Below are 25801 nucleotides of genomic sequence, written 5' to 3'. Positions count from 1 at the left end.
GCAAAGTTATTTTCAGTACAATCACTTGCCCATTTAATAACATTTGAAGACGAACACAGTCATTGGAAATCAGTGGGTTTAAAGCGCACATACCATTAAGAAAACAAACTCTTATGATATTTTTGGCATGATTTCGAGTTGCTCCAGCGCTTTAGTCGATTACAATGAAGCTGAAAGAGAACTGTGATTTATACATAGCCCGCAACAATGTGTGTTTTATTTTACTATTTAAACGGTCTTACCTTGAAGAAATAAGAGAAAGAGTGCGCTAAACAGTCTTGACATGTTCATCGGTGATTAGGGTGGACAATCCACCTCGACCAATTTGCCTGTTGTTGTCCGTTTGTTGAACTCAGTCAGCTCAGAACAGAACTAAATCAACCGAAACAGTCTACTGATAATCACTGGAGATAAAACTGTTACGAGCTTGTCCTGGTTTTCCTTGATCGGCGAGTACAAAAACTTCAGGTTAACGTACCAGTCTGAATTCAGCGCGTTCCTCTTGAGTTCACTGATATTGTGGGGTCAAAACTCGCTTTCAGATCGTACAAACCGCTTTTAGTCCTCCAAAATTGCGCCGAAGCGTCTGGCTGTCTAGTGAGGAGCGTCCTACAGGTGAATAAATATCCAGTAAATGAGTTGGAGGTTTCGCAGACGCTGGAGTCTCAAACCAGTCGCTGTGCTATTGCACTCTGTTGAAAGTCTATCACAGCCGCTGCGCTCATTGGACATCATAATGTGATGTCACGCCGACGTCACGCTGCTTTAGAAGCCACCTTAAATTCATGGGACGCTCGCGTACTTTCCAATGTCCTGGAGGCGTTTGAAAACTACTCTAAACAATTTTAGACTACTAAACCAATCGAGAATGGAACTGAAGAATGAATTTATTTTAACAGTCCCATAGGGTTATTACAGCTCGCGAGTCATCATCACGTGCATGCGCTTAATTTACCATTTAGACATAAACCTTTGTTATGTAAAACAAATAACCCTCTCAAAAAGGCAAGAAACTTTGTTATTTGTTAATGCCGAAATCTCCTAAATTGTAAATACGCCATATTTAAATATGTACTGTCTTAGGTAAACGTTTCACAGTGACAATAAAACTAAAAGTATTTTGTTGCTCAGTTCTTGCTGAATTTCATCGGAAAGGTGCCAAATCTCCCTCTCTTTGTCTTTGTATCCGAAATTCAGTTTACAATTTAAGGACAGGGATCAGTTATAAATAGTTTCACAGAGTTGCAAAGCAACAAGAAATGTATTGTACGAGTTGTGTGTGAACATACACAAGCAGCTCCAGTGCTCCTCCTGCTGGTATCATCCGAACACTACAGTCAGTCACTTCAGTTCCAGTGAAACTCAAGTGCCGTTTCACTGGTATTACATTTCACAATCACTTTACAATAAGGTTCCATTCGTCAGCATTAGTTAATGCATTAGGTATCATGGACTAACAATGAACAATCTATTTGTTTATCAGCATTTATAAATCGAGGTTAATGCTAGTTAAAGGAATATTCCGGGTTCAATACAAGTTAAGCTCAATCAACACCATTTGTGGCTTAATGTTGATTACCACAAAAAATTTTTTGGACTTACCCATCATTTAAAAAAAAAAAAAAAGCAAACATCTGGGTTACAGTGAGGCACTTACAATGGAAGTGAATGGGGCCAATCTGTAAACATTAAAATACTCACTGTTTCAAAAGTATCGTCAAAAGACTTAAACAATATGTGTGTTAACATGATTTTAGTGTGATAAAATCACTTACTAAAGTTATAAACAATTATACAACTTTGTTGCCATGACGATGTAGTCAACACACCCTAAAATGACTGTAAAAAGGATAATTTAAACAACTTTACAGCTCAAATAATACATGAGTTTTAACAGAAACATTTATGAAAGTGCTTTTATAAGATTATAAACTTCACATTTCTGCCTTTTAAACTCTCAAAAATTGGCCCCATTCACTTCCATTGCACTGAGAAAGATGTTAAGCCTAACCTAAAAATGTGCGTCATGTGGTAACATCTAAATTAACTGGTTTCATTTAAGTCAAAAAATATTATTTAACAACACTGAATCAACCAGAATCCATTAGGTTACACCATCAAAACTAGTTTTAAGGGTTAGATTAGGTAGATATAGTTCTTCAGGGTAATAATTGCAGGTTACCACTTTTTACAGTGTGTAAGTGCCTCACCGTAACTTCGATTTTTGCTTCTTCTTTTTTTTTTTTCAAAAACAAAAGGAGGAATGAAAATTATTTTTTTGTGGTAATCAACATTATGCCACAAATACTGTTGATTGAGCTTAACTTGTATTGAACCCGGTATATTCCTTTAATAAAAATATAGTTGTTCATTGTTAGTTCATATAGTGCATTAACTAATGTTACAACATTTGATTTTAAAAATGTATTATTATATGTTGAAATTAACTAAGCAAGATGAATAAATTCTTTATAAGTATTGTTTATAATTAGTTCATGTTAACTAAAGTTGTTTACTAATGTAAACAATGGAACCTTAAATTGTTACCAGTTCACAAAACCAGCACAGTACATACCTTGCATATCTATATCTCTTACTGAATATTTGATTCTGTTCAAAAGATATCCTGTGGAAGGCCTTTTATCCTGACAAAGAAGACAAAATACAATTGCATTGAAAAGAACTGGATTAGTGATATCAGTTATAATAGTTGAAACACTGAAACTAAGCCCTGATATGCCTGTCCTATTGACCAAAAGTGATTAACTCTACCTCAGCAGATTAATTGTCTGCCACTTCTGCCACCCCATTAAATCATAGCTAAAGCATCTATCTTTTTTCCCTTCTTTCTGTTTCTGTCTGATTGTTTGCACAGGCCGATTGACACGTGCAGTATGACACTCATTAGCTGTTCTGCCCTAGTTTGTTCTCTCTGATGTTTCTTTTCCCCCTGCTCATTTATCTCAACCATCCTTTCTTCACTTCAGTTTTCTTCATTCACTTTTATCTCCTTTCATCAGACCCTTTCTCAATATTTAGCTCGGAGGTGATTAGAAGCTGAGCTGGTAATGGGACTTAGAGGTGCTGATAAGTCTGTTAGCTTTAATTAAAGACATTTATAGGGATGTAAAGACATTTAGCCAGAAGCTGAGGTCAATTTCTGAATACATCTATAAATCCGTTCTTGTCTGCTCTCTCTCTTTCTCACACACAAATACATTCCCACAGTCCACTCTCGGCTAATAGTCCAAATTCTCTAGTTTTATGGCTTGCCATCAGCTTTTCCTGTGATAGAGAGTTATTTGGGTAAAATTTGTACTTTGTAAAAGTGAGACGTAGGACTACTGTATGGGCTCCATGACTATAGATTAAGGAACTGACTTACTGTATCTTACCATCATTATAAGGCTGCATATTAACTAGTGTGTGTTCTGTTTTATCAGCCCCTATATTTGTGATTCCACTTCTGTTTTTTTTTTGTGGTTGTTGAAGATGAGAGTGTGAGTTGGCATTTTTTCTATTTCTCAGTTTCTGTCACATGATTATATTCAGCTCTGAGTATCAGGCTCTTTTCCTGCCTTGTCCTTGTGGTCAGCTGAATGAAAAGAAGACACATACAGATGCACTTTAGCTAATAAACTCAAACATACTCATATAAGCACCATTAAGTAATATAGGAATATGATGCTTTGTTGCAGCACCATGAGAAACCTTTCTCTTGCTTTCATACTCATTTGCTCTGGTGTATGTTTCTCTCCACTCGTGGCTGATAAAAATATGGAAATTTCCTCTTGTATTAATGAGAGAAACCAATCTGTAGAAAGTTTAAACTTTTGTCATATTCATAGGCTATTAGGTATTATTACTAGGTTATAAACATGTTATAATACCATGACAACAATCAGTGAATAATCACTGGATAATTACATTCTTACTGGAATGACATAAACAGTTGTACCACAAATTTTTCAAACACAGGTTTTTTTTCTTTCTAACTCGTAAGTAACTCTCATTTTTGCAGCAACAATGGGAATAATTCTGTCTTCAATTTAGTTTTAAGAAAGTTTCATTTGCAAGTTACATTTCTAAGCATAACCAAATAAATACAATACTGAGGAATAAAATACACATTAGGGACTAGGATCACTTGAGGGGGATTCTGTATTATCCAAGTGCACCACGGAGGTACTAATTTGAATGTCGTTTTCATGGGCTGATTAATGTTTGATAACTGCAGCTTACACTGTACTTACCATGAGAGATGTTTCTGAACTACACTTCTTAAAGGGAAAGTTCACCCCAACATGAAAAGTTTCTCATCAGTTATTCTCCCTCATGCCATCCCAGATGTGTGTGACTTTCTTTCTTCTGCAGAATACAAACAAAGATTTTTAGAAGATAATCTCAGCTCTGTGGGTCCATACAATACAATTGAATGGTAGCCTGAACTTTGATGGTCCAAAAAGCATATAATGGCAGCATAAAAGTAATCCATAAGACTCCAGTGGTTAAATTTTGTCTTCAGAAGTGATATGATAGGTGTGGGTGAGAACAGATCAATATTTAAGTTCTTTTTTACAATAAATTCTCCTTCCTGCCCTGTAGGTGGCAATATGCACAAAGAATGCAAATCACCAAAAACAAAAAAAATGTGAAAGTGGAGATTTATAATAAAAAAGGACTTAAATATTGATCTGTTTCTCACCCACACCTAACATATCACTTCTGAAGACATGGATTAAACCACTGGAGTCTTATGGATTACTTTTATGCTGCCTTTATGTGCTTTTTGGACCTTTAAAGTTCTGGCCCCAATTCACTTGCATTTTATGGACCAACAGAGCTGAAATATTTTTCTAAAAATCTTAATTTGTGTTTAGCAAATGAAAGAAAGTCATACACATTCGGGATGGCATGAGGGTGAGTAAATTATGAGATAATTTTGGGTGAACTATCCCTTTGAAAACAAAAATGAGAATTAAATCCAACATCTCTCATGTAAAACATTCTATACGATAGAGAGTTCTATACTATAATCTAAATGTTATGCTTTTCCTGAAAAGATTCTGTGACTTGTATCTGACAATGTATTTGACTGTGACTCATCTTGCATGAAGAAATCTGATCTGTAATGTATGGAACGATGTGGTCATGGTTGAAGGCAAATCTGTCACTCTGCCCTGCTTTGATTCGCCAATCACATCTTCTGTAGAGTTTATCTGGAAAGTGATGTCAGCAGGGAAGAATACCTGGTCATCTTTGTTTTCAGCCAGTTGTAGCCAGCAGCAGATAGATGGATGCAAAAGCACAGTGTTTGGTGGCAAAACTTTTGAAATCTGTGCAGATGCCTCACTCAACTTTAACGCTACATCATCTGCTCAAGGCCTGTACTCCTGTGTGATAAAACAGGGTTACAAGAAGCTACAGGAGAGGATGGTTCTACTTGGTCTGATTAAATGCAGAACGCAAGCTGCAGAACAACAGCACATTCTTTTTACCTGTCTGCATGTGTCTGATATATCGGTGACACTTTACAATAAGATTCTATACGTTAAAGAGATAGATCACCCAAAAATTAAAATTTTGGCATTATTTACTAGTATTACTTTTTCCCACAAAAATCAAGAGGAGAAATTTTAAAGAATGTTGACACTGTTCTGTTGCCATACAATGAAAGTGAATGGTGAATAAGCCTGCCAGTCTGTAACATTCTGTCTAAAATCTCCTATTGTGTTCCACTGAAGAAAGAAAGTTATGCGGGTTTGAAAAAAACATGAGGGCGAGGAAATGATCACAGAATTTTCATTTTTGGATAAACTATGCCTTTAAAATTAGTTTACAACAAACAACAATTATTTATAATATTTATAAATCTTGTTAGTTTATAAATATACTACTGTTTATTATTATTTCATGTTAATTCACAACAGGGTAGAACATTTTGATCCTATAATTCAAAATATAGTCAAAATAATGCATCCATAATGAATTCTTAAGGACTAATTCTACATAATATTATATAAAGTTGAAGAGTTGATGTTGATTGCATTTTATGGGTAAGAATTAATACATTCTCAATCTAGCTATTTATATTGAGAATTTGTGTTAATTGATTGAAGCTAAGTTTTTGACAAAGTATTGTGTCACAACTTGTATTACACCTTCTATGTATTATCTGATTAGGAAAAAAAAGCTCTATAAAGGTATAAAATGCCCATGAAAATCAATCGAATTGAAAAGTTATTTTCTGACCTTGGTTTACAATGCATTAACTATGTTAACATACACATTTTTATTTTTTATTTTTTTGTAATGTTTTATCTATATTTAATGTCAAAAATGTGTTGTCAAAATTCATATTTTTATGTTAAAAATTAATTTAAACTAAGACCTTAATGCACTCAAAACTATTTCAGTCTGTTTATAAGATTTACGAATTTCCATTGTATGACAAATTTCCATCAAATTGAAAAAAATGTATCTTTAAATAATGTACATATTATGAATTCAGAAGAAATATGTAGTATTTACAGTAAGTAAATGAATGCGGTAAAATTTATATAGTAATATATAGTAAACAAAATTCATACATTTTAAACAATACACTTTGGTACTGTACATGGCAAAGCAACTACATTACTTAGGCTCATTTTATACTTAGCAGAGTTAAGGGGGAAGTTTTTTTTTACTGATATCTCAAAGCACTCTTTCTCCTTTCTTTTTTAGTGAAGGCTGTGTTTTCTTTTACAAATGTGACACATGGTAATAAAATCTTGATTTTAGACTATTGTTACTGGTATTAGGTTTAAAATGAGACCTTAATGTGGCAGTCACTGAAGGCACACTACACTTTACTTTGGTCAGTTAAACCTAAAGATTCTCCTTCACAGACACTTTGAACTCATTGAATTCAAAATTATTTTCAGTTAACCTTAATGTGCTTTATTATTGAACAATAACACAATCCATAGAAAAGCAAAATCACAAATGAGATAATATATCAGTTTTTTTTTCTTCTAGACACCAACCAGATTATATAATAATTTAACTTTTAGTCTTCTGCTTCTCAGATGTTTCTCCCGAGAAAAAGACAATATAAAAGGTATATTCCGGGTTCAATACAAGTTAAGCTCAATGGACAGCATTTGTTGCATAATGTTGATTACCACAGAAAATGTTTTTGACCTGTCCCTCATTTATATTTAAAAAAAAATAAAAAATGGTCCATAAACATTAAAATACACACTGTTTCAAAACATAACATTACACGTTAACATGAATTAAGTGTGAAAAAATCTCTGTTCTACATCATTTTCATGTGATAAAATGGCATACAGAGTTTACCGGTGTTGTGTCATCATGGCAACAAATATGTCATATGAGATATGACATTACGGCTATACTTTTGAAACAATGTGTGTGTTTAATTGTTATGGACTGCATGGCTCCATATACTTCCATTTTAAGTGCCTTACTGTATCTGTGATGTTTTTTTTTGTTGTTGTTTTTTTAAATAAACAAATTATTTTTTTGTGGTTATCAACATTTTGCCAAAAATGCAGTCCATTGAGCTTAACTTGCGTTAAAACCAGAACATTCCTTCAATCTCACATGTATATCCTCTGGAGTTTCAGAAGAGATCTTAATGTCTCACATTTGCCAAAATATCGGTAATCAAATGTCAGAGATTTCAATATTACGTCAAACATTTATCATCAAATTCTTCCAAGACTAAATTATATAAGCTTTGCTATTCACATTCATTTTACAGCCCTGTACGCTCACCATGTTAACAACAGTCTTATTGAAGTCTATTTTTATTTCTTTTACAGATTTCTTGGGAGAAACATCTGAGACAATGTTGATAAAGAAATTCAATTGAAAACTCCATTAGGTCTCTTGAATGATGAAAGGGCAATACATTTTTCCCTCTATTTCAATTCTCTATTTGCGGCAAACAAACATGGTTTGCTCTTCCCAAATATTGTGTCATCACATGGTTAATAAGGGTCATTAAATCTGAGTGGAGAATGTTTCTGAAGAGCTTTCTCTGCGCTTAATAACATAATCCCCATTTTCATGCCTCTCTCGTTGCTGATATCTCACCATGTGACTTTGCCCTCAGACTTATAATGCTCTGTTCGCTTGACTGTCATAGAACAAAGAAGCTAAAGTGACTAGCGGCATGGTAGATTACTGTGGACTGAATTAATCCAAAGTAACGATATTGTTCACGCATCACAAACCATTTTCTTTGTCTATTGGCTTTTACCGTGGTTCTCTTTGCTCTGTCACCTCTGTTTTACACTTTTCCTTGCATTGCCATATTGGGGTGTGTCAACCGAGCCTCTTGTCTCCACTTTGCTCACTTTACCTTTATAATCTACCCTGCCCTGTTTCCTCAACAGGGGCCCTAAGGTCTTTGGCAACCCTCTCTCATTCAGTGGCCACTCTAAAATGTCCTTCTGTCCTTGGTGACTATGTGCTGCTTTACTCTAAGAATCCTGATTGAAAAAGGATGAAGCTCATATACCAGTTTGACCACTGGAGGCTTCACCAACCAGACCAAACCCCACCTTTATTTTATAAACTCTACCACCCTGGCTGCTGCTGGGAATTTCTCCTTCCTGTTAAGACTAGTCGTGATGGATGGAGGACTCTACTTGTGTGAGGTCTTCTTGGATGACAAGGCTTTCAACCAAGGCAACAGATTGAGTGTTTTAATTGGTAAGGCTTTATTATAGCATAGCACTGATATAGTTTGTCAAACAGAACTGTTGTAGGACTACTAGGTTAAACATGCTGCTGGAATCTGTCGGTGCTTACCGAAATTCGAACCAGCACCCCCAGTGGCTGAAACTGGAAGTACTGTTGAGTTGAAATGTCCACAGGGTGATGCCAAAAGCAAGTTGTATTTTTAAATGACGTAACACAGTCAACAGGAATGCATATTTTTTTAATCATACGCCCTGACCAAAACTCTAAACCTAGTCGTCAGTGGAGTAAAATGGCATTTTTGTGGAAAGTGCAACCTTGGAATCATGCTCTTTGTTTATGTGGACACAACTACTTCCTGGTTTCTATGGGACTAGAACCCATATCTCTGAGATTGCGCAAGAGGGAAAAGCAAACACATCTGTATTAAAGCAAAAATGTCTGATCATCTGGGGAGTGGTGCTTGTCAAAAATTTGTGAAATGGCCTTTGTCAGTATGGGGTTGATTTTAAGGTACATGAAAATTTGGAAGTAGTGTGTCGATTCTCCGTGTGATCGTGTTGGCTTAACATCTGAGTGAGGACTATTTGGCTCCTCCATGTTGGACTTTTTATGTTTGCATATGTTCTCTCTGAAGATATTTTGTATTATTTAGAAACACTATATGGGCAAGTGTTTGTGGACACCCAAACACCCAGGGCCGTTTCTGAGCATATGGGGGCCCTAAGCGAAATCATAATTGGAGGCCCACACCTTTGAGCGTGCACATGCCTGTCACATCTAGCTACAACTTTCTCCTTTCCCTTCCCTCTCGGGCCACAAGGGGGCCCCCTAAAACTGTCTAACTGAGCCATCACAGCTGCCTAAATCTTACTGGCAGCTTTAAGCATATTTAACAATATATATATTTTTTCATTTCAAAAATGTTCTGGTAGCTCAGGGACCCTAACGGCCGGTTATACCGCTTGTAGCTAGAAACGGCCCTGCAAACACCACACTCCTATCTGCTTGTTGTAATTAACATTTTATTGATTCATGTGCTATGACAGTGAAAAAAACTCAACACATATATAATGAATCAACATTTTACATTTAAACCCTACTAATACAATCCCACCCTGACTCCTAACGAACACCCCTGTGGTCCACATAACACACACACAATCCAAAAAAATTAAATAAATATATATAAATATATATATATATATATATATATATATATATATATATATATATATATATATATATACACATATTAATACATATACACATATACACATATATACACACACACATACATATACATACATACACAGATACATATACATACACTTACATAAAATATATTATATATATATATATATATATATATATATATATATATATATATATATATATATATATATACACATACACACACATACACAAATAAATAAAATAATAAACATACATGATTAAACTACACTCTCCACATCCCCTCCCCGAGATTCCCCCCAAAAAACTAAATATTTGCCCCATTTTTTAGCAAATAAGTCCCTCAACCCCAGCCTTCTACTTACCGCCTCTTCAAATGCAGCTACCCTCCCCATTTCCACACACCACTCCGAAAAAGAGGGTGCTCCATTTGACTTCCAACCCCTTAAAATTACTTGCCTGCCGATCATGAGACTGGTCATAACCCAGTTATTTATATGATTGTCCCCTAAATGCATGACCGCTCCATCACCCAAAATACAGAGTCTGGGACAAAGCAAAACCTGAGTGTTCAAAACGTTGCACAAATACCTCTGAACCCTCAACCAAAATCCTGGATCCTAACACACCCCCAAAAGACATGGGTAGTGTCTCCAACTTCTGACTGGCATCGCCAGCGAGTGGGTGTGTCTTTAAGACCAAGCCTATATAATCTAGAGGGGGTCCAATAAAATCTATGTAAAATCTTAAATTGCATAAGGCGAACCCTTGCATCTCTAGATACAGACTTGACATTTTTAAGAATCTTAATCCACACTCCATCCTCCAAAACCAAATTCAAATCTTTTTCCCAAACTCTCTTGAGAGAAGTCAAGGCTCCATCCCCCAGACTCTGAATTAGTAGGGAGTAATACACTGATGCTTCATGGCCTTTTCCAAAAGCAGCAATCACCTCTCCCAAAGCACCTGCCGCCTTAGGGGGGTGCGTGCCACTGCCAAAAATAGTGCAGAGTAGGTGGCGAAGCTGTAAATACTTATAAAACTGAGATCTGGGAATGCCAAAATGTTGAACCAAATTTTCAAAAGATCTCAATACTCTACCCTCATATAGGTCACCAAGGGCATTAACCCCCCTCACAATCCAATCTGACCAACAAAAAGGGGACTTATTAATACATAGTTTAGGGTTCTGCCATATGCTCGAGGCAACATTTAAATAAATATCAGAATTAAACACTCTGGACACTTTTGTCCATATCGAGTGCAAATGCAAAATAACGGGATGCGACTTAACCTCTCCGGCTAGTTTGATCGAAAGGCTATGCAGTGGCGAGATAGGGGCAAGAACTTCCTTTTCAATACAAAACCAGGGAGGAGCCCTCTCAGGTGGAAGCGACCAATGAGCCAAATGTCTAAGACCGAACGCATAATAATAAAACAAAATCTTGGGTAGGCCTAGCCCTCCTCTGTCAACTGGCCTATGTAACTTATTGAAATTTAACCTGGGGCGCTTACCATTCCAAATAAAGGACTTCGCTATGCTATCAAATTGCTTGAAATAAGAGAGGGGGACATCTACAGGGAGTGACTGAAGCAGGTAGTTGAATTTTGGAATACAATTCATTTTAATAACATTAACCTTCCCAATCATCGATAAATGTAATGAAGCCCACCTGCTGACATCGCTCGAAAACCTTTTTATTAAAGGGTCAAAATTAACTCTAACTAAATCAGACAAATTTGCTGGGAATAAAATCCCCAAATACTTAATGCCCTGTTTGGGCCACTGGAAGGCGCCCGGCTGGAAAGCCGTTTCTGGGCAGTATGCTGTCAGCGCCAAAGCTTCGGATTTAGACCAATTGACTTTGTATCCTGAGAACTTGGAAAAGGAATTAATAATTCTGTGGAGGCAAGGCATAGATCTTGTAGGTTCAGAGACAAATAATAAAATATCATCTGCGTAAAGCAGAAGCTTATGCGCCGCACCTCCCGCTGTCACCCCTGGAAAATCATCCTCCTTTCTTATCGCAGCTGCTAATGGTTCCAGGGTAAGACAGAACAATAACGGGGAAAGAGGGCAACCCTGTCGAGTGCCCCTATCTAGAGTAAAATAATCTGAAATTAATCCATTTGTTTGTACCGCTGCTACAGGGTGTTTATAAAGTAACTTAATCCAACCAATAAATGTACACCCGAACCCATACATTTCCAAAATCTTAAAAAGATAATCCCATTCTACCATATCAAACGCCTTTTCAGCATCAAGTGAGATGGCAGCGACCGGAGATTGTTCATTCGCCACTGACCACATGATATTGATGAGACGCCTGATGTTATCAGAAGAGCTACGGCCCCGAATAAATCCCACCTGCTCTATATGTATAAGAGATGTCATAACCTTACTTAATCGGTTAGACAAAATTTTTGACAATATTTTAACATCTAGTTGGATCAGGGAGATTGGACGGTAACTTTTACACTCACTTGGATCTTTGTCCTTTTTAAGAATCAAACTGATCCGGGCTTGTGTCAGGGTTGGAGGAAGTTTTCCTTCTTTAATGATTCAGTATAAACTTCTAACAAAAGTGGGGCCAATTCTGTAGCATAGGATCTAAAAAATTCTGCGGCAAAACCATCTGGCCCCGGAGCCTTGCCAGTAGGTAGGGACTTTATTACCTCGTTAAGCTCCTCCAAGGTTATCTCAGAATCAAGAGAGTTTTTTTTTTGCTCAGTCGTCAGTTTAGGAAGATCTAATGGTTCCACAAAGTTTCTAATATCTTCATCAGTAGATGAAGACGTGGAACCATAAAGATCAATATAAAATTCTTTAAAGGCATTATTAATATCAATGGCTGAGGTAAATATTTCACCACCAGCAGATTTCACTGAGGGAATGGTAGAAAGACTCCACTTTCCGCGACAATACAGTATTATATCTATATTTCAATCGGGTTAATTCTCTGAGGCCATCAGATGACATTCGGCACTTCAGCTCTGCCTCTGCACTTTTAATATTTCCTTCCAACTCCACGAGTTCTTGTGCTTTGGATTTCTTGATGAATGAGGCATACTGTATGATCCGACCCCTAAGACCCGCCTTAAGTGCCTCCCAAGCCACGCCCACAGAGGATACTGAGGACCAGTTGGTCTCCATATAAACATTGATTTCAGTCTTTAACATTTGTTGGAAATCAGGATTTTGTAAAAGGGATACATTAAGGCGCCAATTATATGATTTCTTTTTCTCTATATGTGGCATCACCTCTAAACTCACCAGGGCATGATCTGAGACTAAGATGTTTCCAATTGAGCAATCCACAACAGATGAAATGAGGGATTTGGATATCAAAAAAAAAATCTATTCTAGAATAAATCTTATGGACTGATGAAAAAAATGTATAGTCCCTACCGGATGGGTTCAAAAGTCTCCAAATATCCGAAAGACCAAGATTTTTACACATCCTGTGAAGCGTCAATGTTGCTCTAGGGGGTTTACACACTTTTGCTTCACTGTGATCAAGGACTGAGTCCATCAAAAGATTAAAGTCTCCTCCCAATATTATATCATGAGGGGTGCCAGCAGTTTGCAACATCCCTTCAAGATCTATAAAAAAGCCCTGATCATCAGCGTTAGGTGCGTAAATATTAGCCAAAATCAGACTTTGCCCTTGAATTTCAGCTAAAACAATAATGACACTCCCTAATTTATCTTTAATCTGTTTGAGACATTTGAATTGTAGATGTTTATTTACCAATATAATGACTCCCTTGCTCTTACTTGAGCCAACACTAAAGAAAAAATGTCCACCCCATATCTTCCAAAATTTTTCAGCTTCCTGCGGGGAGAGATGTGTTTCTTGAAGAAACACTATATCATATTTCTTACGTTTAAGAAAAGTAATAGCCTTCCTTCTTTTTATGGGGTGCCCCAACTCATTCACATTCCATGTGGAGAGAGACAACTTATTCATATTAACATTTGACATATTGATATAATAAAAATAAACAATTGTGTGTGAAAACAAAATTATGAAGACTACATTCCCCATTAGTGAAACAATCAACCCCCGAACTTCCCCCCAAACAAAACAAACAGAAAAAAGAAAAACATGCACATTAACCCCGCGCACGACAGCGCCAACCGGCGACAATCCCTCTAAACTCAAAAGGTCCATGAACGCACACGAGTCCCCACGACAACTTTGCCATCGGATTGCTCAATTTTGCCTCACAAATTTGTGAGGCAAAATTACATAACAGAAAGTACTTTGTGAAATAAACCCAGTTAATTGGAAGAATGAGCACAACAAATGTGTAGATTAATTCACAGAACTGTCTCAAATGTGTGATCTTCCACAAAACAAATTTCAGCTGATATAAAACCATTCAGATTCCTCGTACAGACAAACGAATGTTCAGTGAGCCGGCTGTTATGAGTTCAGCGGATGATGTAATCATTCCAGTGTCCCATAAAAATACTCAACAAAACAAACTCCAGCCAGCAGGAGGAATAAGCACGAAGAACGAACAGATTAATCCACAGCTGTTCCAAGGAGTGTTATTCAATAGAACAATCTCCAGTCACTAGGCGGAACCAACACAAAAAGAAACAAAACCGGCATCCCGGTTCCCCGGATGGTCGAGTCAATTCACTCGGAGGCTGCATAAAAGTATATACCATGACTTACATAATCCGTCAGCTTTATAAAAGACATCCTTTGTGTGAGCATGTAAATATTTTGCGGTCATCCGTAGTATCCACTCTCAAACTGGCCGGGAACTTCAATGCAAATGTAATCTTCCATCAATGCAAAAGTTTCTTTAAGGAAAGTGTTATTCACAAAACAAGCTCCAGCCGCACGGCGGAGCCAACGCAAAAAACCCAAAATTTCATCCAACTTCCTCAAGAGTTAGGTACAGCGGGTCAACCCACTCACATGAGAAACACCCAATGGTTTACTCACCCATTGATTCAATAAAAGACATTGCCTGATTGGGACATGTAAATACTTTGCGACCGTCCTTCGTTTCTATTCTCAGTTTGGCCTGAAACATCACAGCAAACGAGATCTTTTTCTGATGTAAGAGTTTCTTACATTCCTTGAACCGATCGCATTTCTCTCTTGTCGAACTCGCAAAGTCTGGGAACAAGAAAATATTATGGTTCTTCCAAGAAAGCTTCCCTTTGCTCCTCGCCTGGCGCAACACAAGATCTTTATCGGATGATCTCAGAAATCTGGCCAGAATCGATCGGGGCCTGTCTCCCTCAGCAAATCTGTGAGCTCGCTCGATTTCCAGCTTGTGGCCTGATATGTTGAGCAGACTCGGGATTTCACCATATCTCTGCCCTCCTCATGCTCAGGAATTCCAACAATTCGAACGTTATTCCTGCGGTTTCTATTTTCAAGATCTTCAATCTTTTCAAGGAGACGTTCCAGATCAACTTTGGTCACGGGTGGATTAGCGGATGATTCCCTCTCCGAAGATTCCACAAAATCGATTCGTTTTTCAACATCAGACACTTTTGCACCTAACTCAGAGAATTTTATTTCCATCGCCGTGATCGATCGACGTATTACAGCGAGATCCTCCAAGTCAGCAAGAATCTTCATCAACATCACCGACATGTTGGACAACTGACACTGGATCTCCTCTCTCGCCGCACCATCCAAATCAAGTCCCCGGTCTGTAGGCCTGTCGGGGCTTTCATCCTGAACATGTAAGTGTCTTTTAATGTCTCCAGAGCCCGAGGATTTTGACTTCTTTGCCATGTTTTGCAACAAAGGACAAATGTGTAACTGGGTGTATCAAATTTCACCAGATTATAACATGAGAATAATCAAAAATTCAGTAAAGTGCGCAGAGCTCGTCGCTCACACGTCTGCTCCTTGCGTGGCGTCCATTTTCCCCCACTCCTATCTGCTTGTTGAGCATTTCATTTAAAAACCCTTGGCATTAAAGGAAAGCTGGTGCTCCCTAACAACTTCCAATATTTCCACTAGATGTTGGAAAATGGCTGTTGGGATTTGCTCTCATACAGACTCATTCAAGAGCATCAGTTGGATGATGGGTTCTGGCTCACAGTCAGCGTTCCAATTCATCCCAAAGGATTAAGATCCGGGCTTTGTGCTGGCCAGTCAAGTACTGCCACACCAGACTCAGTAAACCATCTCTGTATGGACCCGCTTTGTGCACAGGGGCATTGTCATGCTGGAACAGAAAATGGCCCTCCACAAACTGTTGCCACAAGGATAAAAGCACACAATTCTCTAGAATGTCCTTGGATACCAAAGTAATGCTTTTAAATCCATTGAAGATATGTCTTCAATGGATTTAAAGGAATATTCTGGGTTCAATACAAGTTAAGCTCAATCGACAGCATTTGTGACATAATGTTGATTAGCACAAAAATGTATTTTGTCTCGTGCCAAATTTTCTTTAAAAAAAAAGCAAAAATCGAGGTTTCAGTGAGTCACTTACAATGGAAGTCAATGTTAACACGAATATTGCTTACATCTTCTGGCTAAACTTTTGAAACAGTGAGTTTTTTTATGAGTTTTTTTTTTTTATTTTTTTTTGTAATCAACATTATGCCACAAAAGCTGTCAGTTGAGCTGAACTTGTATATACCTTTAAGAAGACATTCCATATACAAACCCATTAAATAGAAAGGGATGTCCACAGTACTATAGTAGTGTGTCTCCACACACATACAGAACACATAGAAAGAATAACAAAATCAAGTCATGATTAAAATATCACAAATGAGTTTTCACAGTCTACAACCATTTAAAAAAAAAAAAAACACACTCACTATCAATGAGCGTGCATAACCACACTCTTTTACTGACTCTCAATGATGCATGCCTTTGCATCAGTGGTCTTGGATTCATTTTATAATTGCACAGGATGTTTTATCAGTCACAGTAGACCGGCATGCAGGAGTCAATCAGTCAGTGTCCTCACTTTCATCTTTCTCTCCCTGTCTTAATCTCATCTCATGTCCTTCCTTCTCTCTTTTTTCTCTCAATCGATTCTTTTACTTTTGTCTCTTCTCTCTCTCTCTCTCTCTCTCTCTCTCTCTCTCTCTCTCTCTCTCTCTCTCTCTCTCTCTATATATATATATATATATATATATCCCCCTCCTCTCTTTAGTAGGCCTCATTACAGATCTCATTATGTGTAATTACACCTGCCTGTTGCCACTGACAACTCTGTGGGCTGTGGCATTACCGTGGTAACTGTTGAGCTCAGTTAGCCCAGGATTGATTCTGTTCTGTGTTTGAGGTGACACTGTACATCAGTCACAGTCAACCACAGCTGACCAGCTACACCTGCCTGATAAATGTATATATGTCATTTTAACTCTTCCCTGGCTGACTTCTGACTTTCATTTCTCCTCTCTCATCTTTCTGTTTAACCCTCAGGCTACACCAAGTCACCCGTCACCTCCCTGGATTTAAACTGTGTGTACTCAGATCTATCTCAGGTTAAAGCGGTGAAATGGTCATATGTGGTGGTGGCGTAGTGGGCTAAAGCACATAACTGGTAATCAGTTGCTGGTTCAATCCCCACAGCCATCACCACTGTGTCCTTGAGCAAGGCACTTAACTCCAGGTTGCTCCAGGGGGATTGTCTCTGTAATAAGTGCACTGTAAGTCGCTTTGGATAAAAGCATCTGCCAAATGCATAAATGTAAATATTTCCAGAACCCCCGTCACTCTCAGTAGACCACAGCTGTTTTGGGCCGGATCATGACCTCTGTATCACTCCCTGTGACCCCTGAGTCAGCTGGACAATATGCTTCCACTCTGTATCTGAAAAATGGAAATACAGTGAAATATATATTCACTGTCGCAATGGCTAATATAGGTGCAAAAAATTATACAGTCTGTTGCTGATCTCCCTTTTTGCTCTCACTTGCTTTTTGCTATTTTTGTTTTAATAAGTATTCCTTCATTTAAAGGGGCAGTTCATTTGAAAATGAAAATTCTGTCATCATATACTCACCCTCATGTTGTTCCAAATTTGTATGACTTTCATTTTTCCATGGAGTACCAAAGGAGATTTTAGGCAGAATGATAGCCACAGTCACCATTCACTTTCATAGCATCTTTTTTTTTTTTTTTTTCATAAAATTAAAGTTAAAGGTGACTGAGGTTATATTTCTACCTTACCAGGAATGGACTGGCCATCGGAGCACCAGGACTTTTCCAAGTGTGCCGGTCAAATAGTGGGCTGGTAGGTTGAGTAATGGGCGGAGTAGTGGGCCACCCTCCCTTTTTGGACTAAGAAACGATCAAGGGTCAGTCTCTTTAAGGGTCAAGGGTCTGTCAAGGTTCAGTCTCCACTCTTATTAATTAAGCACTGACATTTTCTCCTGTGTATGTGAAATACCAAATACCACAAAAGTGTGATGAAATGGTGCTACCTGATTACACCGTGCAGCGCATCCGCTATAATGTTGTGTGTGTGTGTGTGTATATATATATATATATATATATATATATATATATACAATAAATGTTACTATTATAAATATTTTAATTATTATATATTGTAAAATATCTACTATATTATTATTAATATATTATATTGTATATTTGGGAAACATAAGTCACTTTTATAGGGGATGTTTTTATAGTTTCTACATGTGCTTAGGATATTGTTTTTCATTACAAATTCTATATATAGAGAGATATTTTAGAAAACATAATTACATCTAACCATGGTAATGAGAATAAAATATCAATATCAGTAAAGAAGTCCTACTTTATTAATGTTAGCCCTACATAAATTTTAATTAAACTTTTTACAGATATTATTGTAAATTAGTAAATTTACATCTGCATCACAACTCAAAATCAATGCTTTACTGTCAAATCTGCATTCTATGTGACAAAAAAACAAACAAATGAAATATGAATATTTTTAACATTTTAATATTTTTTGCAATTCAGTAATCACCAGACAGTGAAACTATCATGCGTGGGCCTGAATGGCTGGATTTTTCCAGGGCCAGTTTTGACTCCCAGTCCAGCCCTGTACCTTAATATCCCTTTTAAGTCAAAATTTAAAAGGTGTAAATTGGCCAGATTGCCGTGGATTTCTATTCTAAAAGTACTATAGATGCTGCAGTGCAGAAAAGAAAAATTAATTTCAAAGTGTGTGTGTGTGAGTGTGTGTGTGTGTGTGTGTGTGTGTGTGTGTGTGTGTGTGTGTGCCTGCTGTGCTTCACTAAACCCAGTTATCATAATGCATGACAAGAAAATTAGGTTAGTGGAATTATGTAGGTCACCAGAGAGGTCACATACCGTTACTCAGCACAATTAAGTGCCAGTACCTTGACCAATCAATTTCACGAAACCCAACATAAACAGAACTCCATCATAATGGATTATATAAAACATGGCTATTGAGTCTCTGGAGCAGCTGGGTGCAAAAAAAAATATAAACCTTCTACAGAATTCTGGTATTGAATGTGATGTTAATTTAAGCATATCTAAAAGCCTCAAATGTTTTACATATATTTCAGATGATTATAAATATGTACATTCTTGTTTCATTTCACAATTCATCCCACATACATTCTTACAGCCAGAGTTAAGAGTGAAAAGTTATTTAATTTTGACTAGACCCAGACTGGTATATATGAATGGCACCTTTCACTGTTTGCATGGATAATGTCACCTCACCATATGCAAAAACGTTTAGCTGAAACCATATTTTGTTCATTACACTTCCTCTTTCAGTGGTTCATTTCTCCCTCTCTTGGGGATTTTTAAATACTCATTATATCATGTCTGCTGGTATTCTTCCTTACTTTTGTCCTCTTTCTGTATTTGGCTCTGATGTACATTCACTGTGCCACTGTGGTTCCTTCCTATCTAGGACATTTTTAGATATTTTGGATTGAGGGTATCATTTATTTATTAGTGGTGCTTGCTAAGGCATTGACTATTACAATTGCTCATACCCAGGGATGATAATAAAAGGGCATTTTGATCTTTAGTGTGAGCAAATGGTTGTCTCCTCATCAGACTGGGAGGGGGGTGTCAAGTTCCATGGGGGTGGGGGGTGGGGGGTAAAAATCCATAGACGTACATTACAGGAGTGTTTCTAGGGACAAGAATATCATAAGGACTTGGGAAAAAGCTCTCTTGACTTTTGTCAGAATGCAACCACCCAGAACACCCTAGCAACCACCTAGCAACTACCCAGAACACCCTAGCAACCACCTAGCAACTACACAGAACACCCTGGCAACCGCATAGCTACATACTAGAATATCTACAACACCCTAGCATTGTGGCAGCGACTTTTGCATGAGCAAGCACCATTAAGAATTTCTTAATAAAATACATAAATGTAGTTAATAAAAAAATAAAAGAGGTAATTCTGACTTTATATAACATAATTGATTTACTCGCGAAAATTGTGAGAAATAAAGTCTGAATTGTAAGATACAAAGTCTCAATTGCAAGAAATAAAGTCAGAATTGTAAGATACAAAGTCAGAATTACAAGTTACATAGTCACAATTGCAAGTTTATATCACAGAATTGTCACTTCACTTCTCGCAAATTTGCAATTGCAACTTTATGTCTTCCAATTGCGAGAAATAAAGTCAGAATTGTGAGATGCAAAGTCAGAATTACCTTTTTTTCATTTATTTATTCTGTGGCAAGATCAAGGCACCATAAGTTTATTTGTTTATTTGACTGGAAATTGAATTAATTTGTTTATAACTATTACTTTCCAATCACATCTTCCTTGTACAGGGACAACAGTTTCTCCACGCCCTACACTGCCACCTGCAGGTGAGTGTTGCATTGCAGTTCAATATCACACACTTTGCTCAGACACTTGTATAACCTAACTTCTCTGTCTGTCTCACACTCCTCCTCCTTACAGAAGATGTTTTAGCATCATCCTATGTTTCCACCCTCTCATTCCTCCTATTTCTTATACCCATGATTGCTGTAGCTGTAGGGGTGCTGCTATGGAGACAGGGATATTGCATCACTTGTCGAGGTAAGGCTCCACTTTTTTACCACTCAGACTGTCCATCAAAGATCTGAGTGCTGTCAGTTCACCCTGGCAGATTGTGATGAACAGAGCAAAACACAGTGGATTCAGTGTGATGTGAAACAGTGTGTCTGTGTTTGTAGGTGTGCATTAATCACTGTCTCACCACTTGGGAGAGGTGGAGAACATCTATGAAAACCTGACGAACTGAGACAGGTGATTGAAATGCAGGGCAACTCCCTCTCGCACAGTCCCCCCCCCCCATATCTCTCTTTCCCAGTGTATACCTATCTGTGCCCTCTTATTAAATCTATTTCTTCCTTTCCTTTCTCTCTTTCTCTTCTTCTCTTCTCCCAGCAGACACCTCCCCAAGGCACAGTCTACATGGTGAGTTATTATAGTCCTTCTCAGGCAGAGCAATGATTAATTGTATGTGTGTGTGTGTGTGTGTGTGTGTGTGTGTGTGTGTGTGTGTGTGTGTGTGTGTGTGTCTTCCATAAAAAAATAAATAAAAAAAAAAACAGGTCCCTACAGTACATTTTACAATATATTTGACAGTGTGTGTGTGTGTGTGTGTGTGTGCCCTCTCTGTACAGTCACACCTGCCATAGTGATATTAGCAGATGAACCAAATCAAACCTCTGCCAATCTATAAATCTGAAACATCTCCAGCCTTCCAATGCTTGTGCCTCTCTCTCTCTCTCTTTCTCTCTCTCTCTCTTTAGGATCAAAACCAACGGGTGAGATGGATGTATATAAAGAATTAGATAGGTGAGAAATTATTGGCTCCAGGTCATGCGGGGGACCAGTGTTGTATAAAGTATCTACTTGTCATACTTGAGTAAAAGTAAAGATACCTTAATGGAAATTGACTCAAGTAAAAGTTAAAGTAGCTCATGAGAAATCAACTTAAGTAAAAGTATTAAAGTAACTGATTTTAAATTTACTTAAGTATCAAAAGTACAAGAAAAGTTCATTAAACCCATGGCAACTTATTTGATTGGTGATGCTCATCATTTACTCACCCTCATGCCATACCAGATGTGTATGACTTTCTTTCATCTGCAGAACACATACATAGATTTTAGAAGAGCACTTCAGCTCTATAGGTCAATTCAATGCAAGTGAATGGTGGCCAGATATTTCAAAATACAAAAAGCACATTAAGGGAGCATAAAGTTATCCATAATACCACAGTGGTTAAATCCATGTCTTCTGATGCGATTCAGTTGGTTTTGGGTGAGAACAAATCAAACTATAACTAATTTTTACTGTATATCATGCCATTGCAATCTCTAGGCACGATCACGATTTCAAGCTCGATTTCACATCAGAATTATCATATTTATGCGATAAGTGTAAATGAACACCACAGTCCATAAAAATTGGAACACTGAAGGAGAGAGTTGAGTCATATTAGTGACCAGAACAGAGACTTGTGGGGGTGGGCTCTATTCATTTGGGCCAATAAGCAACCACCCAGAACACCCTGACAATTGCATAGCAATGTGCTAAAAACAGAGTTAAAACAACTTAACAACAGCATAGCAACAGCCTGACAACCACCCAGAACACCCTGGCAATTGCGTAGCAATGTGCTAAAAACAGAGTTAAAACAACTTAACAACAGCATAGCAACAGCCTGACAACCACCCAGAACACCCTGGCAACTGCGTAGCAATGTGCTAACAACAGAGTTATAACAACTTAACAACACCATAGCAACAACCTGACAACCACCCAGAACACCCTGGCAACTGCGTAGCAATGTGTAACAACAGAGTTATAACAATTTAACAACAGCATAGCAACAACCTGACAACCACCCAGAACACCCTGGCAACTGCGTAGCAATGTGCTAACAACAGAGTTATAACAACTTAACAACAGCATAGCAACAACCTGACAACCACCCAGAACACCCTGGCAATTGCGTAGCAATGTGCTAAAAACAGAGTTAAAACAACTTAACAACAGCATAGCAACAGCCCGACAACCACCCAGAACACCCTGGCAACTGCATAACAATGTGCTAAAAACAGAGTTAAAACAACTTAACAACAGCATAGCAACAACCTGACAACCACCCAGAACACCCTGGCAACTGCAGAGCAATGTGCTAAAAACAGAGTTAAAACAACTTAACAACAGCATAGTAACAACCTGACAACCACCCAGAACACCCTGGCAACTGCAGAGCAATGCGCTAAAAACACAGAAAACAACTTAACAACAGCATAGTAACAACCTGGCAACCACACACTGTAGCAATGTGCTAAAACACACAGCAGATCACCTTGACAACTGCATAACATGCCCTAGCAACCATCCAGAAAACCCTAGTAAGCACATACTGTAGCATAAATGTGCTCCAAAGCAAATATAACACTTTGGCAACCACCAGAAAACTAGTTTTGCTTAGGCAAAGACCATTCTTCCATCTTCATAAAATATAAAAATAAATATTGTTGGACATTTTCATGAGCGCTGGAACAGTAATTATTCATACACATCATACCTTGGTTAAATGTAAAATGTGAACGCATGTAGTAACAGGTCTCCTGGAAAGGCAGGAGACTGATTACATTCACAGCTTTCATAATGTTTAAGCCTAAACTTATCAAATTAGTTAGTCAAAAAACAAATTTAAACTTACATTAGCAGTTTCTTGTCTCCCCCAGAGGAGACAGACGATGGAACACGTAATCTGGCACGTGCTTCGCTTATGATTTTGATTCAGATTAATAATTCGCAAAATGAATCATTCAGACTGCTTTTTGAATCTTTTTGTTCAGTTCAAAGGAATCAGATTTAAAAGATTCGACTAAATTATTCTTTCAACGAACCATACATCACTATCCCCGATCTGCACGCATTTTCGCAGTTACAGCTGTTATCTATTTATTTATTTATTTTTTGGTGTTATGTCGCAACAGTAATGAAAGGAAATTTATCGGAGTAAAGGTATACATTTTCTCTTCAAAATGTAGTGAAGTGAAAGTAAAAGTCCAAAGAAATAGTTGTACTCAAGTAAAGTACAAATATGAAGTACTTGTACTTAGTTACTATACACCTCTGCGGGGGACATGATGCACGCGTGTCATTGTTCATATGCTCTCTTTGTATCAATCATCCAGCTAATATTTTCCTTCACTATGTGTGTGTGCTTTTTCATTTCATATACAACCAGTGCTGTGGCTAAGTTTATTCAACATATTTAATGGATGCTAAAATAAACAACTGTGTATAAAACAAAACAACTGTATAGGCATATTCAAAATGTGTGAGATGGTGTGTGTATGTAAATATAAAAAAAGTCATAAGAAACTGTAGCTTGTAAAGTGGAGAATCACAAACAGTTATTGCTGTTTTCTACATACATATTCACTAATCACAGACTGTTAATACATTTTTTAGATTGTATGAAAACAAATAAAAAGACAGTAATATAAACAGTCTCCCTATTAAACATGATTCTGCCCTTTGAAAATGTCACAATAATTCCTCTAATTTTTACTTCTGTGAAATCATAAACTAAAAATGAGGTCTCCTTCAATTAGTGTAAGATGCTCTAAGAACAATCTCTTTTTTTTTTTTTTTCTGACATATGTGACTCTAATACCAAGTGACCAGAGGTTTACTGTAGTAGGGTACAGCAGGACTAAAGGCCTTTTTGATTTTATTTTCTCCCAAAAAAAAAAAAAAAAACTAACAACTAAATAGCAACAAAAACTGCCACAGCACTTTCATAAACAGCTGTTTGTCACTATGCACTACAAAATAAATAAATAAATAAATAAATAAATAATAATAAAATAAAATAAAAACGTATCCCTGAGATCTCATGCAATGTCTATTGATTTTGAGGCAATTTGATATAACATTTAAGATCTCTAAAAATTTTGCAAATTTATGTTGCTAATGAGAATCCCTGAAATATTCACACTTATTTTGAGAGAAAATATATATTTCTTATGTACAGTTTTGTTCAAGGTGATTAAATCAAAAGTTTTTAATTACTGTCCAATAAGTAAGAGGTTATTTGGGTAAAAGGCCCCAATTTCAGAGGCTAAAGACCACCATAAAACACATTTCTTAAGTTGGGGGAGTAGATTTGTTCAAAGTAGAATCACGTGGATTCATTGTGTTTCCAATCACAATGGAAACTCATTTGTTTAAAAAATATCTGAGATGTTGTAAAAAAGCTACTTTTTGCACCTTTTTCTGAAGTGATTGTTTAAAATTAGCATTATGTTAATTTGTTACTTAAAAAAATCTTGCTGTCTCAAAAGTATTTGCATAATTTGACAAATTTTGCCCTATAACTATTGCCTCTATATCTACACTATATCACTGGGGGTCTTTTATTTCAAGTGTGATGTATATATCAATCTTGATACACTTTACGAAGAAAATAGAGCACATTTTCCTTAAAGTGTACATTTATCTCTGTTGTACACTACACTTACAATATATATATATATATATATATATATATATATATATATATATATATATATATATATATATATATATATATATATATATACTAACTGTTGTATTTTGACTGTAGCAAATTTTTGTACAGATAAACTCATGTAGATACTGAATCATATAATTGGCTCTGACGCAATAAATGTAACTTATTTTTACTTATATTTGTGGCCTCATTAAAGGAATATTCCAGGTTCAATAAAAGTTAAGCTCAATCAGCATCATTTGTGGAACAATGTTGATTACCACAAAAATTACTTTTGACTTGCCCCTCCTTTTTTGTAAAATAAAAAGGGCAAAAATATGGGTGACAATGAGGCATTTACAATGGAAGTGAATGGGGTCAATCTGTAAAGGTTAAAATACTCACT

General features: G+C 36.9%; 1 protein-coding gene and 1 pseudogene across 2 annotated transcripts in view; one reads left to right on the top strand and one right to left on the bottom strand.

Annotated features, from left to right (window-relative positions):
- The window catches only part of si:ch73-22o12.1 (nectin-2), a 107204-nt gene extending 106518 nt beyond the window's left edge, over positions 1 to 686 (bottom strand). For both annotated transcript variants that reach the window (XM_051721276.1, XM_051721275.1), the window contains exon 1: positions 243 to 686. In XM_051721276.1, coding sequence (XP_051577236.1) covers positions 243 to 291 — 49 coding nt within the window. In that variant the 5' untranslated portion in view covers positions 292 to 686. The remainder of the gene's footprint in view (positions 1 to 242) is intronic.
- Positions 687 to 5151: 4465 nt separating this feature from the next.
- On the top strand, positions 5152 to 24138 carry LOC127453786 (uncharacterized; annotated as a pseudogene).
- Positions 24139 to 25801: the final 1663 nt, after the last annotated feature.

The sequence above is a fragment of the Myxocyprinus asiaticus genome, chromosome 16 (assembly GCF_019703515.2).
Source record: "Myxocyprinus asiaticus isolate MX2 ecotype Aquarium Trade chromosome 16, UBuf_Myxa_2, whole genome shotgun sequence".
In the NCBI taxonomy this organism is placed as follows: domain Eukaryota; kingdom Metazoa; phylum Chordata; class Actinopteri; order Cypriniformes; family Catostomidae; genus Myxocyprinus; species Myxocyprinus asiaticus.
Note: the sequence above shows the minus strand (reverse complement) of the source record. Positions and strands in the feature narration are given on the sequence as shown.